Raw genomic sequence first — 14,320 nt, forward strand, 5'->3', positions numbered from 1 at the left:
AGAATCGCTTGAACCTGGGAGGCGGAGGTTGCAGTGAGCTGAGGTCGCGCCACTGCACTCCAGCCTGGGAGACAGAGTGAGACTCTGTGTCAAAGAAAAAGAAGACAGAGATAGGAAGAGTCAGAGAGATGGGAGATGGGGAGATGAGAGAGACAGAGCAAAAGAGACACAGAGAGACAGAGATAAGAGAGGAGAAAGCCACAAAGGTGCAGGGAGACAGAGAGACAAAACGGCAAGAGAGACAGAGATGGAGACCAAGAGACAGAGACAGACATGGAGGTTGGACACAGTGGCTCACGCCTGTCATCCCAGCACTTTGGGAGGCCAAGATGGGCGGATCACCTGAGGTCAGGAGTTCGAGACCAGCCTGACCAACATGTGAAACCCCGTCTCTACTAAAAATATAAAAATTAGATGGGCGTGGTAGCGCGTGCCTGTAATCCCAGCTATTCTGGAGGCCGAGGCAGGAGAATAGCTTGAACCCGGGAGGCGGAGGTTGCAGTGAGCCCAGATCGCGCCATTGCACTCCAGCCTGGGCGACAAGAACGAAACTCCGTCTCAAAAAAAAAAAAAAAAAAGAGAGAGACATGGAGAAGAGAGACAGAGAGAGACACAGGAGCGCAGGCCTGGGGAAGCAGCTGCCACCACAGATGTCCCAGTCATCAGGATGCCCAGAAAAAAGGAAACCCCCAGGGGCAGGCTGGACAGGCTCGGGGATCCCCACTCCCACTCCCACCTCCCCTCTGTTTGCTGAAAAATGCCAAGAAACTCATGGGGATTTCGAGGGATTTGCCAAGGGGCAGGGAGAGGCTGGGGGGAGGGGCTCCCACCATGGCCAGGCTTAGGATTTAGGAGAGTGTCTTTTTTTTTTCTTTTTTCCCGTTTTTAGAGGCAGGGTCCTGCCCTGTCACCCAGGCTGGGGTGCAGTAGTGCGATCATGGCTCACTGCAGCCTCTAACTGCTGGGCTCAAGCAATCCTCCCTCCTCAGCCTCCTGAGTAGCTGGGACCGCAGGTGCGCACCATCTTCCCAGCTAATTCTTGTATTTTTGATAGAGATGGAGTTTCTCCATGTTGCCCAGGCTGGTCTTCAACTCCTGGGCTCAAACAATCCTCCCACCTTGGTCTCCCAAAGTGCTGGGATTACAGGCATGAGCCACCACACCCAGCCAATCCTGCCTTTCTTTAACATTTCCATACTTAGTTCATCATGCACTTTTTTTGCACCCATTTTGCCTTTTTGAAATATTGCATTAAGATGGAGTTTATCCAAAGGCCAGGCACAGTGGCTCATACCTGTCATCCCAGCACATTGGGAGGCCGAGGCGGATGGATCACCTGAAGTCAGGAGTTCGAGACCAGCCTGGCCAACGTGGTGAAACCCCGTCTCTACTAAAAATACAAAAATGAGCCAGGCGTGGTGGTGTGTGCCTTGTAATTCCAGCTACTGGGGAGACTGAGGCAAGAGAATCACCTGAACCCAGGAGGCAGAGGTTGCAGTGAGCCGAGATCATGCCACTGCATTCCAGCCTGGGGACAAGAATGAAACTCCGTCTCAAAAAAAAAAGAAAAAATACAAAAGTTAGCCAGGCGTGGTGGCAGGCGCCTGTAGTCCCAGCTACTTGGGAGGCTGAGGCAGGAGAATCATGAGAACCCAGGTGGCAGAGATTACAGTGAGTTGAGATCGCTCCACTGCACTCCAGACTGGGTGACAGAAGGAGACTCTGCATAAAAAAAAAAAAAAAAGAGAACAGGCGCGGTGGCTCATGCCTGTAATCTCAGCACTTTGGGAGGCCGACGCGGGTGGATCATGAGGTCAGGAGATCGAAACCATCCTGGCTAACACAGTGAAACCCTGCCTCTACTAAAAATACAAAACGTAGCTGGGCGTGGTGGCAGGTGCCTGTAGTCCCAGCTACTCAGGAGGCTGAGGCAGGAGAATGGCGTGAACCCAGGAGGCGGAGCTGGCAGTAAGCCGAGATCGTGCCACTGCACTCCAGCCTGGGCGACAGAGCCAGACTCTGTCTCAAAAGAAGAAAAGGAAGAAAAAAGTTGGGGTTTATCCTGATGGTTGATTTGTTGTGCTGTGGGGCAGGTGGGGAGGGGTATGAGTGCTTCCTTTGCTGGGCCACCCCCTCCCCTCCCCACGGGCGAAGCCCAGCAACCAGACGGCACACAATGGTCCTGTGCACAGAATGCCTTTATTCCTGGGCTGGCGTCTGGGTGTGGAGGACACAGGGACTCACAGATTCTCCGGTGGTGGGGGAGGGGCAGTCACGCGCCAGGCCCAGACCGACCAGTGCCTACGTGCAGAGACCAGGTGGGGCGATGGAGCCAGCTGGGGACGGTCGGGCAGGGACCAGGCTGGTCTCCAAGTGCATGGGTCCGGATGGGGCCAAGTGAAGCCGGTCTGCAAGGGGCCTGCAGGGGCGTGAGGCCCCTGCGTGGGTGTGGTCAGTGTAGCCACTGGGCCTGGCCTTTCTTAGCGGCCCTGAGCCTGGAGTCTCTGCATCTGCAGAATCTGGCTGAGAATCTGCTGCACATCTTCATCCATCTGACCCTAGGGTGGGGGGAGTAGAGGGGGACCCTGAGTGTACCACCAACGGCTGCCCCAGGCCCCTCCACCACTCCCAAAGACCAAGCCAGCCAGGAGGGAAATGCACACAGGTGGGCTCCCACCTGCCACGAACCTCTCCCCAGGACCAGCCTTCCACTGTACAGAAGGGGAAACTGAGACCCCGAGAACAATCGTGGCCTGCCCAAAGCCACCGGGCACCCGGGAGCTGGGCCACTCACCTGAATGGCGTAGAGGAGATGGCTTCTGTACAAAGCCACCACGCTGGAGTGGTCCCTGGCAGCTTCCTGTAGGTATGAGGGAGGGGTGCTCAGAAGAACAGGACCACCTCCCCCCACAGCAAAACACACCAAAGAGTGCCCTTTGCACCCCAAGCCTGTATTTTGATGGCCGACTGCTAAAATATGAAAAGATGGCCGGACACAGTGGCACACATTTGTAATCCCAGCACTTTGGGAGGCTGAGGCTGGCGGCTCGCCTGAGGTCAGGAGTTCAAGACTAGCCTGGACCAACATGGTGAAATCCTGTCTCTACTAAAACTACAAAAATTGGCCGGGCGCAGTGGCTCATGCCTAATCCCAGCACTTTGGGAGGCTGAGGCGGGCAGATCACGAGGTCAAGAGATCGAGACCATCCTGGCTAACACGGTGAAACCTCGTCTTTACTAAAAGTACAAAAAACTAGCTGGATATGGTGGCGGGAGCCTGTAGTCCCAGCTACCCGGGAGGCTGAGGCAGGAGAATTGCTTGAACCCGGGGGGTGGAGCTTGCAGTGAGCTGAGATCCGGCCACTGCACTCTAGCCTGAGCAACAGAGCGAGACTCCATCTCAAAAAAAAAAAAAAAAAAAAAAAATTCCCAGGCAAGGCGGCTGACACCTATAGTCCCAGCTAGTCAGGAAGCTGAGGCAGGTGAATCACTTGAACTTGGGAGCTGGGAGACAGAGGTTGCAGCAAGCCAAGATTGTGTCACTGCACTCCAGCCGGGGTGACAGAGTGAGACTGTCTCAAAAAATCTATCTATCCATCCATCCATCCATCCATCTCTCTCTCTCTCTCAAAAATCTATCTATATATCTATATATCTGTCTATATCTATATATATTTTTGTCTTTTTACATATATATACACATACACATACACACACACACACACACACACACACACACACACACACACACACATATAAATATGGCCAGGCACTTTGGGAGGTTGAGGTGGAGAACTGCTTGAGGCCAGGAGTTTGAGGCTGCCCAGTGAGCTATGACTGCACTACTGCACTCCAGCCTGATAGAGCAAGATCCTGTGTCCAAAAAAAAATGGGGGAGTGGGTACCAGGAGCAGTGGCTCATACCTGCAATCCCAGCATTTTGGGAGGCCCATGTGAGCCCAGGAGTTTGACACCAGCCTGGCCAACATGGGGAAACTCCGTCTCTAATAAAATACAAAAATTAGCTGGGTGTGGTGGTATGTGTCTGTAATTCCAGCTACACAGAACGCTAAGGCATGAGAATTGCTTAAACCCGGAAGGCTGAGGCTGCAGGGAGCCGAGACTGTGCCACTGCACTCCACCTGGGTGATGGAGTGAGACCCTGTCTCAAAAGAAATAAAGGAAATATTTCCTGGCCGCACCGTGCAGGTGATGTGGGCGCCACCGACCCCCCCCAGCCCCTCTCCTGGGCTCCCCACCCACGCTGTGCTGACTGGTAAATATTTGGACTCCTCCATCCTGATGGTCCCCTGGCCCCTGCCCAGCCCAGCCCTTACCTGCAGCTGCTGCTGTAAATCCTTCACCTGGTCACGGAGGGCCTCCACCTCGGGGGTGGCCAGGGCGGCCGGCTGCTCCTTCAACGCCTCCTTAAGACTGAAGACTTCTTTGGAGAGTTCTGTGATCTGGGGGTGCGGGTGCTGTCAGCCATCACCCTGGGCCCAAGGCTGGGGGCTGAGGACCTCTCTGCAGCCACAGGAAGAGGCCAGGGACAAAGGCCTTCGAGGGAAGGTCCCGTCCGAGGCAAACTCTGGCCTGAGCGCCATGTCTGGCCCACAGCCTGTTTTAATTTCATTTATTTATTTATTTATTTATTTATTTCTATTTTAGATGTTTGTGGTTACCAGCACAGCCTGTTTTTATACAACCACAAGCTAAAATTGGTTTTCACGTTTTTTTTTGTTTTGTCTTTTTTTTTTTTTTTTGAGATAAAGTTGTGCTCTGTCACCCAGGTTGCAGTGTAGTGCAGTGGTGTGATCTCCACTCACTGCAACCTCCGCCTCCCAGGTTCAAGCAATTCTTCTGCCTCAGCCTCCTGAGTAGCTGGGACTACAGGTGCCCATTACCACGTCTGGCTAATGGTTATATTTTTAGTAGAGATGGGGTTTTGCCATGTTGGCCAGGCTGGTCTCGAACTCCTGACCTCAGGTGATCCACTTGCCTCGGCCTCCCAAAGTGCTGGGATTACAGGCGTGAGCCACCGTGCCCGGCCAAGTTCTTAACTTAGTAGTAGCTGTGATCCTCCACAGACATTAAGTTTAAACTGTGCCTGGTCAACAGTAGGCACTCAATAAATGCAGGGCCTTATTATTACTATACATCGGGGGTTTTCAACTTGAGGCAATTCTGCCCCCCAAGGGGACACTCGGGGTTGTGTGAGGACAACACGACCTGGAGGAGCTCTTGGCATGGAGTGGGTGGTGGTCAGGGACGCTGCTCAGTCCCCCCCAGTGCCCAGGACAGCCCCAGCCCAGGAAACGATCCTGCCTCAACGTCCAGTGTGCAGGGGAAGAAACCAGGCTATAGATAAACCATCATCCTAACTGCAATTTTGCCCTCTGTTTACGGGGGGAAACTGAAGCTCAGAGAGGTGAAGTGTCTGGTCTAAGGTCACACAGTGAGTCGAGGCTGGGTCATTCTTTATGCTGAAGCGCCTGGGACTCTGGGTGTCTCATCTCCTGTCCAGTGACATGTTGCGTGATTTCGAGCCACTAACTTCATCTCTTAAAGATTCAGTTTGCTCATCTGGAAAATGGGGACAAAAATATTTTCTGAAACCAGGTGCAGTGGCTCACGTCTGTCATCCTACCACTTTGGGAGGCTGAGGCAGACAGATCACATGAGCTGAAGAGTTTGAGATCAACCTGGGCAATATGGCGTTTGAAACCCTGTCTCTTACCAAAAAAAACAAAAACAAAAAAACAAAAACAAAAACAAAACAGGCTAGGCATGGTGGCTCACGCCTGTAATCCCAGCACTTTGGGAGGCTGAATCACCTGAGGTTGGGAGTTCGAGACCAGCCTGGCCAACATGGTGAAACCCCATCTCTACTAAAAATACAAAAATTAGCTGGGTGTGGTGGCGGGTGCCTGTAATTCCAGCTACTCAGGAGGCTGAGGCAGGAGAATCTCTTGAACCCAGGAGGCGAGGTTGCAGTGAGCCGAGATTGCGCCACTGCACTCCAGCCTGAGCGACAGAGTGAAACTTTCTCTCAAAAAAGGACACAAAAAAATTAGCCAGGTGTGGTGGCACACACCTGTAGTCCCAGCTACTCAGGAGGCTGAGGCAGGAGGATCGCTTGAACCCAGGAGGTCAAGGGTCCAATGAGCTGAGATTGTGTCGCTGCACTCCAGCCTGGGTGACAAAGTGAGACCCTGTCTCAAAAAAAAAAAAAAAAAAAAAAAAGCTTTCTGGCTTTTAGAGTTGCAGGAAGATTAAAAATGGTAACGTGTAAGGCCGGGCGCGGTGGCTCACACCTGTAATCCAGCGCTCTGGGAGGCCAAGGTGGGAGGATCACGAGGTCAGGAGATCGAGACCATCCTGGCTAACATGGTGAAACCCCATCTCTACTAAAAACACATAAAAAATCAGCTGGGCGAGGTGGCGGGCGCCTGTAGTCCCAGCTATTGGGGAGGCTGAGGCAAGACAATGGCGTGAACCTGGGAGGCGGAGCTTGCAGTGAGCCGAGATGGCGCCACTGCACTCCAGCCCGGGCGACAGAGCGAGACTCCGTCTCAAAAAACAAACAAACAAAAAAAACAAAGGTAATGTGTGAAACATTCCCAATCTAACAACTGGAGGCTGCTGTTACCGTCATTGTTTAGGAACAAACGTGGGAATGTGGGGCGTGGGCACAAACCCAGCTGAAAGACTGCATGCTGTGTGACCCTGCGTAAGTGACTTCACCCCTCTGTGCTTACGTTTCCTCAAACAGGGATAATAAAAGCACCTACCCTGTGAGAACTGGATATGATTAAATGCATCAAATCCATAAGGTCTGGCATGCAGAAAGCACTCAATAAATGTAACTGGGCCGGGTGCGGTGGCTCACACCTGTCATTCCAGCACTTTGGGAGGCTGAGGCGGGTGGATCACCAGGTCAGGAGATCAAGACCATCCTGGCTAACATGGTGAAACCCCAGCTGTACTAAAACTACAAAAAATTACCCAGGCGAGGTGGCGGGCGCCTGTAGTCCCAGTTACTCGCGAGGCTGAGGCAGGAGAATGGCATGAACCCGGGAGGCAGAGCTTGCAGTGAGCCCAGCTCGCACCACTGCACTCCAGCCTGGGCAACAGAGTGAGACTCCATCTCAAAAGTAAATAAATATATAAAAAATAAATGTAACTGTGGGTACAGATGCGGTGGCTCACGCCTGTAACCCCAGCCGTTTCGGGGGCTGAGGCAGGCAGATCACTTGAGCTAAGAAGTTCGAGGCCAGCCTGGCCAACATGACGAAACCCCATCCCTACTGAAAATATAAAAAATTAGCTGGGCATGGTGGCGCGTGCCTGTAATCCCAGCTGCTCGAGAGGCTAAGGTAGGAGAATTTCTTGAACCCAGAGGTTGCAGTGAGCCCAGTCTGGGTGACAGAGTAAGACTCTGTCTCAAATTAAAAAATAAAATAAGGGCTGGGCGTGGTGGCTCAAGCCTGTAATCCTAGAACTTTGGGAGGTTGAGACGGGCAGATCACCAGGTCAGGCGATCAAGACCATCCTGGCTAACATGGTGAAACCCGTCTCTACTAAAAAATACAAAATACTAGCCGGGCGAGGTGGTGGGCGCCTGTAGTCCCAGTTACTCGGGAGGCTGAGGCAGGAGAATGGCGTAAACCCGGGAGGTGGAGCTTGCAGTGAGCTGAGATCCAACCACTGCACTCCAGCCTGGGCGACAGAGCAAGACTCCGTCTCAAAAAATAAATAAATAAATAAAATGAAAAAAATAAAAATAAAAAAATAAAATAAAATAAGGCTGGGTGCGGTGGCTCATGCCTGTAATCCTAGCACTTTGGGAGGCTGAGGTGGGCAGATCACGAGGTCAGGAGAACAAGACCATCCTGGCTAACACAGTGAAACCCCATCTCTACCAAAACTACAAAAAATTAGCCAGGTGTGGTGGCGGGCGCCTGTAGTCCCAGCTACTCGGGAGGCTGAGGCAGGAGAATGGCGTGAACCCAGGGGGCGCAGCTTGCAGTGAACCGAGATGGCGCCACCGCACTCCAACCTGGGTGACAGAGCGAGATTCCATCTCAAAAAATATATAAATAAAATAAAATAAAAGTAACTGTGGTTATAATTAGTAGCTGGAACAGCAGCCTCTGTGTGTCTGACTTATCAGAGGCTGTAACCAGGTCCCCTTCTGTTTCTGAGCCTCAGTTTCCCTTCTGGAAAATGGGTTGATTTTCCAAGGCCCTTGCAGCAGGGACCTTCACAGACTGTCCCCAACCCTTGCTGAGTGATTGCCTCCCTGACCGGGTGTGGGAGAGGGGGCACCCACCTTCTTGTCCTTCTCCTTGGCCTTGTCCAGAGCCTCCTGGGCCCGGCTCTGGGCCTGGCGAGCCCTTTCCGCCTCAGTCCGTAGCCCCCGTAGCTGCTGCTCTGCTGTGGCCAGCTGCGCCTCGGCCGCGTGTCGCTCACTCTTCATGAACAGGGCCTCACGCTGCACCTGCGGCCCAAGCCCACGCATGACTCTCAGGACACTAAAGACTCCAATGATGCTAGACCCCAGAATTCATATGACCCTTCTACTTTGTTCTTGTATTTTTGGATTTTTTTAAAGACAGGGTCTTGCTCTGTTGCTCCAGAGCCGCAGTCCTGGCTGGAGTGCAGTGGTGCGATCATGGCTCACTGCAGCCTCGATCTTTCAGGCAAGGGATCCTTCCACCTCGGCCTTCCAAGTAGCTGGGACCACAGGTGCATGCCACCACGCCCGGCTGCTGTTTTCGTTGTTTTTTTCTTTCTTTTTTTTTTTTTTTTTGAGACGGAGTCTCATGCTGTCGCCCAGGCTGGAGTGCAGTGGCGTGATCTCGGCTCACTACAAGCTCCGCCTCCTGGGTTCATGCCATTCTCCTGCCTCAGCCTTCTGAGTAGCTGGGACTACAGGCGCCCGCCACCAGGCTGGTTAATTTTTTGTATTTTTAGTAGAGACGGGGTTTCACCGTGTTAGCCAGGATGGTCTCGATCTCCTGACCTCTTGATCTGCCCATCTCAGCCTCCCAAAGTGCTGGGATTACAGGCATGAGCCACCGTGCCCGACCCCAGCTACTGTTTTCTTTTCTTTTTTTTTTTTTTTTTGATACAGAGTCTTGCTCTGCTGCCCAGGCTGGAGTGCAGTGGTGCAATCTTTGCTCACTGCAACCTCCACCTCCCAGGTTCAAGCGATTCTCATGCCTCAGCCTCCTGAGTAGGTGGGAGTACAGGCACATGCCATAGTGCCAACCTAATTTTTGTATTTTTAGTAAAGATGGGGTTTCACCATGTTGGCCAGGCTGTTCTCAAACTCCTGACCTCAGGTGATCCGCCTGCCTCAGCTTCCCAAAGTGCTGGGATTAAAGGCAAGAGCCACCACACCCAAACCGTTTTCTTGTATTTTTTGTCGAGATGGGGTTTTGCCATGTTGCCCAGGCTGGTTTCGAGCTCCTGGGCTTATGTGATCTGCCCGCCCTGGCTTCTCAAATTGCTGGAGTTACAGGTGTGAGCCACTGCAACTGGCCAGATTTCATTATTTTTAATCCAGTGGACTCTGATGCTGAAGTTTCTGTTTTTGCTTTTTGAGATGGAGTCTCCCTCTGTCACCCAGGCTGCAGTGTAGTAGTATCATCTTGGCTCACTGCAACCTCCACCTCCTGAATTCAAGCAAATTTCCTACCTTAGCCTCTCGAGTAGCTGGGATTACAGGCACCCGCCACCACATCCAGCTAACTTTTTGTACTTTTAGTAGAGATGGGGTTTTGCTATGTTGGCCAGGCTGCTCTCGAACTCCTGACCTCAGGTGATCCACCCACCTTGGCCTTCCAAAGTGCTGGGATTACAAGCGTGAGCCACCACGCCCAGCCATGAATTCAGGAATTTGAGACCACCCTGGGCAACATGGCAAAACCCTGTCTTCACAAAAAATTAAAAAGTTAGATGAGCATGGTGGTGCACACCTGTGGTACCAGCTACTTGGGAGGCTGAGGTGGGAGGATTGCTTGATCCCAGGAGGTGGAGGTTGCAGTGAGCTATGACTGTGCCACTGCACTCCAGCCTCGGTGACAGAGCCAGACCCTGTCTGAAAAACAAAAAGAAAGGAGAGGAAGGGAAGGGGAAGAGGGGAAAGAGAAAGAGGAAGAGGAAGAGGAAGAGAAGGAAGGAAGGAAGGAAGGAAGGAAGGAAGGAAGGAAGGAAGGAAGCCAGCTGGGCGAGGTGGCTCACGCCTGTAATCCCAGCACTTTGGGAGGCCGAGGCGGGTGGATCACAAGGTCAGGAGATCGAGACCATCCTGGCTAACACGGTGAAACCCCACCTCTACTAAACAAAATACAAAAAATTAGCTGGGCGTGGTGGCAGGCACCTGTAGTCCCAGCTACTCTGGAGGCTGAGGCAGGAGAACGCTGTGAACCCAGGTGGAGCTTGCAGTGAGCCGAGATCCCGCCACTACACTCCAGCCTGGGCGACAGAGTGAGACTCCCTCTCAAAAAATAAATAAATAAATAAAATTAAAAAATAAAATAAGTCTGTTCAAGTAAAATCGATGGTGTCAAAACACCTCAGGGCCGGGGGGCTAAAAAAAGGCCGCCACGTGGCCGCTGGGGTGCCGGGTGGGGGCCAGCCCTGCTCACCTGGAAGACCTCTGCGCTGGTCTTCTCATGCCGCCGTCCCAGCTCCTCCAGCTGCCCCTCCAGCTGTGCCACGTTGGCCTGCAGGGCGCCCACGATGCGTTCGTGCTCGGAGAGCGCCACGCTGCACACACGCTCCCGCTCCAGCTCCGCGCGCAGCCGGGCGGCCTCCTTGCCCGTGGCCACCACCTCCTGCTCCAGACTGGCCGCCCGGCCCCGCAGCTCCAGGGCCTCCTCCTGCAGCCGGCGGTGCTCAGTGGCCGGCACCACGGACTGGCGGAGGGCCTCGGAGGCCTCCCGCAGCTCGGCCAGGCCCTGCCGCGCCTCCTCGCAGGCCGCAGCCAGCTCAGCCACTCGGGCCTCGGCTGCGTCCCGTGCCCGGCCCAGCTCCGCGGCCGCCGTGCGCTGCTGCTCCCCCGTGGCCTTGGCCGTGGCCAGCTGCTCCCGCAGCACCTCCAGCTCCCGGGTCTGCTCCAGCCGCGCCTCCTCCCGCTGGGCCAGCTCCGCCCGCAGGCCCCGGGCCTCCTCCTCGGCCAGCAGCCGGCTGGCGCGAGCCTCATCCAGGCAGGCCGAGGCCGCCTCCAGCTCCCGCAGGCGGGAGTCCCGGTCTCGGAGATCCTCCCGGGCCTGCTCCAGGGCGGCCCGCAGCTGTGCGGTGTCGCCGCCACCCCTCTCCACGCTGGCCCCACTGCCCTCGGCCTCGCGGACGCGCTCTCGCAGCCGGCCCGCCTCAGCTTCCGCGGCCTCGCACTTCCCCAGGGCCGCCTCCAGCTCCGCAGCTGCCTCCCGCTCCCGCTGCCGGAGCGCCTCCTCCAAGCCGCGAATCCTGGTCTCCAGCTCTACTTGAAGCTTTTCCGAGGCCTCTGCAGCACCAGGATGTAGGACGGGGCCAGCAGAGACCCCCGGGGCCATGGCCTCTACCCCCGGGTTCTCTACACCTGTGGCACTGAATCCTGTGGCTTCTACCCCCGTGGCCCTAGAGCCTGTGGCCTCCATGTTTGTGGTCCCTGTGACTGGGGGCTCTGGTTGCCCAGCACCCACTCCACAGGCCAGCACTTCTGCTTCCTCTGCTTTTGTTTTTGTGGCCTCCACTCCCATGGCCTCCACTCCTGTGGCCTCTGTGTCTGTGGTCTGCGCTCCTGTGGGCTTAGTTTCCATGTTTGCTTCCTCTTCTACAGTCTCCATTTCTCTGACCTCAGCCCCTGTGGGTTTTGTCTCTGTGGCCGTGGCTCCCGTGGCCTCGGCTCCCGTGGCCTCAGCTCCCGTGGCCTCAGCTGCCATGGACGTGGCTTCCATAGTCCTGGCTTCCATGGTTTCATTTCCTGCAGCCTTCTCATCTGTGGTCTCGGCTCCGTTAACTTTGGTTTCTGGAGCCACTGAGCCATTTAGCTCCATGTGGGCTGGCCCGTTTTTGGTGGCTGTGGCTCCAACACCCTCACTCTCCCCACAGGCCGCCCTCTCTTCTCTGGGGACCTCTCGTGTCTCCTGCTGCCTCAGTGCCTGCAGGGCCTCAGCGTGCTGCCTGCGCAGCTGGTCAAACTCAGCCCGGAGAGAGTCATAGAGGGCAAGAGGGATGACCTCTGCTGAAGCTTCCACTTCCATCTGTGTCTCGTCCTTCTCAAAGTTCTCCAGGATCTGGGGAGTGGGGTGGGGGGCAGGAGTCTGGCAGGGGTTGATGTGACCATGGGGACACAGGGCAGCTTTGTCACTTTCCCTGCCCACCCTGACCTCAGGGAACCTGCCCTAGGTCCTCAGATCTGTCCCCAGCCTAACTTTCCCTACCTGGACCTTCTCCATCAGTTCCTGGTTCTGTCTGGTGAGCACAGCCACCTGTTCCTGCAGTGAGACCAGGCGTTCCTGGGCCAACGGGCTGAGTTGCCTGGACAGCAGCGCCTCGGCCCCTGGAGGGGGACACAGAGTCAGGCCCCAGGGGCCTGGGCCACAGGGGACAGGAGGTGGGGGGCTGGAGTGGTGGATCAGGGTCCCCAGGGCAGACTTAGGCAAGCAGAATTTAAAAAACGGAAGAGTACATACCTCCCTCCCAGCTTCAAACTCCCCCGCACCTAAAGGTCCAGGCTCCGTCTCCCAGGGCCCCAGGGGACAAGGCAGCCGGGAGTGCGTGGGGAGGTGGGGGCTCACCTGGAAAGTCAGGCAGCTCACCCTCCTCATCCTGCAGAGTGGTCACATCATAGCTAGTATTCTCCCGCTCGTTCTGGGGGTAGGGAGCAGAGTCCAGCTCGGGGTTCTGCTCTCAACCCCTGTGTGTTCCCACCAAGACTCCAGTGGGGACTGGGCTGTTCACATATCTGTATGTCTCCCATGAGCACCAGATGGCTGCATTTGGCCCACCAGATTTGGCCCACAAGGATTTAGTGAGCGCCTTCTATGTCCTTTGCCACTCCCTTTCCCCCGCTTTTTAAAAATTATTATTTTGGAGCCAGGGTCTTAATCTGTCACCCAGGCTGGAGTGCAGTGGTGCGATCATAGCTCACTGCAGTCTCCAACTTCTGGGCTCAAACAATCCTCCCACCTCAGCCTCCCAGGCAGCTGGGACTATGGGTGTGTAACACGACACTTGGCTAATTTTTAATTTTTTTTTTTTGCAGAGATGCAGTCTCGTCACGTCGCCCAGGCTGGTCTCGAACTCCTGGGTTCAAGCCATCCTCCTGCCTCAGCCTCCCAAAGTGTTGGGATGACAGGCGTGAGCCACTGTGCCTGGCCCCATTTTTTTTCTTTTTCCCAGGCTGGAGTGCCGTGGCACGATCTCGGCTCACTGTAACCTTCGCCTCCCAGATTCGAGCGATTCTCCCACCTCAACCTCCAAAGTAGCTGGGATTACAGGCATGTACCACCATGCCCGGCTAATTTTTGTATTTTTTAGTAGAGATGGGGTTTCCCCATGTTGACCAGGCTGGTCTCGAACTCCTGACCTCAGGTGATCCACCCGCCTCGGCCTCTCAAAGTGCTGAGATTACAGGTGTGAGCCACGGTGCCCGGCCTCATGCTTGAGTTTTAGGCGGGTGTGTGTGGCTGTGTTTTTAATGTGTCTGTGGATCTCTGTGTTTGTGTGTATGGTTGTCTGTATGTATATATGTTTGCATAATTATGTGTTTTCAGAAATACTGGCGGGGCACGGTGGCTTATGCAATCCCAGCATTTTGGAAAGCAGAGATGGGAGGATTACTCGAGGCCAGGAGTTCGAGACCAGACTGGGTAACATAGTGAGACGCCCTCTCTCAAAAAAAAAAAAAAAAAATTAGCCAGGTGTGGTGGCACACGCCTATGGTCCCAGCTACTCGGGAGGCTGAGGTGGGAGGATTGCTTGAGGCCAGGGAAGCCAAGGCTGCAGTGAGCCACAATCATGCTACCGCACTCCAGCCTGGACAACAGAACAAGACCCTGTCTCAAAAAAAAAAAAAAAAGAAGTATTTGTTGCATGTGTATGTATTTGTGGGCATGTTGTCTGTGTGTGACTGCGCGAGACGGATGCATGCACAGTGCCTGTGTGTGTGATGATGTATTCTTGGACGTGTGTCTTGCGTGTCTGTAAACTGTGTGTTTGTGGGTGTGCCTGCTGTTATCTATGCTCTGCCACGTGCATACAGAGTGGTTATCCATCCCTGTGTGTATGCGCATGCTTAAAGAAAACTCCTTTCTGGGTCTGGGTG

At 54.5% G+C, this 14,320-nt stretch overlaps 1 protein-coding gene across 16 annotated transcripts in view; it reads right to left on the minus strand.

Annotated features, from left to right (window-relative positions):
- Positions 1-2,180: 2,180 nt before the first annotated feature.
- ANKRD24 (ankyrin repeat domain 24) overlaps positions 2,181-14,320 on the minus strand; it is a 44,385-nt gene continuing 32,245 nt past the window's right edge. For 13 of the 16 annotated variants that reach the window (XM_007994851.3, XM_037994623.2, XM_073017104.1 and 10 more), the window contains 7 exons: positions 12,792-12,864; positions 12,435-12,553; positions 10,656-12,314; positions 8,333-8,500; positions 4,338-4,463; positions 2,795-2,860; positions 2,181-2,558 (listed from right to left, as the gene is read on the minus strand). In XM_007994851.3, the coding sequence (XP_007993042.3) occupies positions 2,481-2,558; positions 2,795-2,860; positions 4,338-4,463; positions 8,333-8,500; positions 10,656-12,314; positions 12,435-12,553; positions 12,792-12,864 (2,289 nt within the window). In that variant the 3' untranslated portion in view covers positions 2,181-2,480. Of the gene's footprint in view, positions 2,559-2,794; positions 2,861-4,337; positions 4,525-8,332; positions 8,501-10,655; positions 12,315-12,434; positions 12,554-12,791; positions 12,865-14,320 lie in introns of those variants that run through there. The other 3 variants (XM_073017100.1, XM_073017108.1, XM_073017103.1) reach the window with 2 other exon arrangements.

The sequence above is a fragment of the Chlorocebus sabaeus genome, chromosome 6, assembly GCF_047675955.1.
Source record: "Chlorocebus sabaeus isolate Y175 chromosome 6, mChlSab1.0.hap1, whole genome shotgun sequence".
In the NCBI taxonomy this organism is placed as follows: Eukaryota; Metazoa; Chordata; class Mammalia; order Primates; family Cercopithecidae; genus Chlorocebus; species Chlorocebus sabaeus.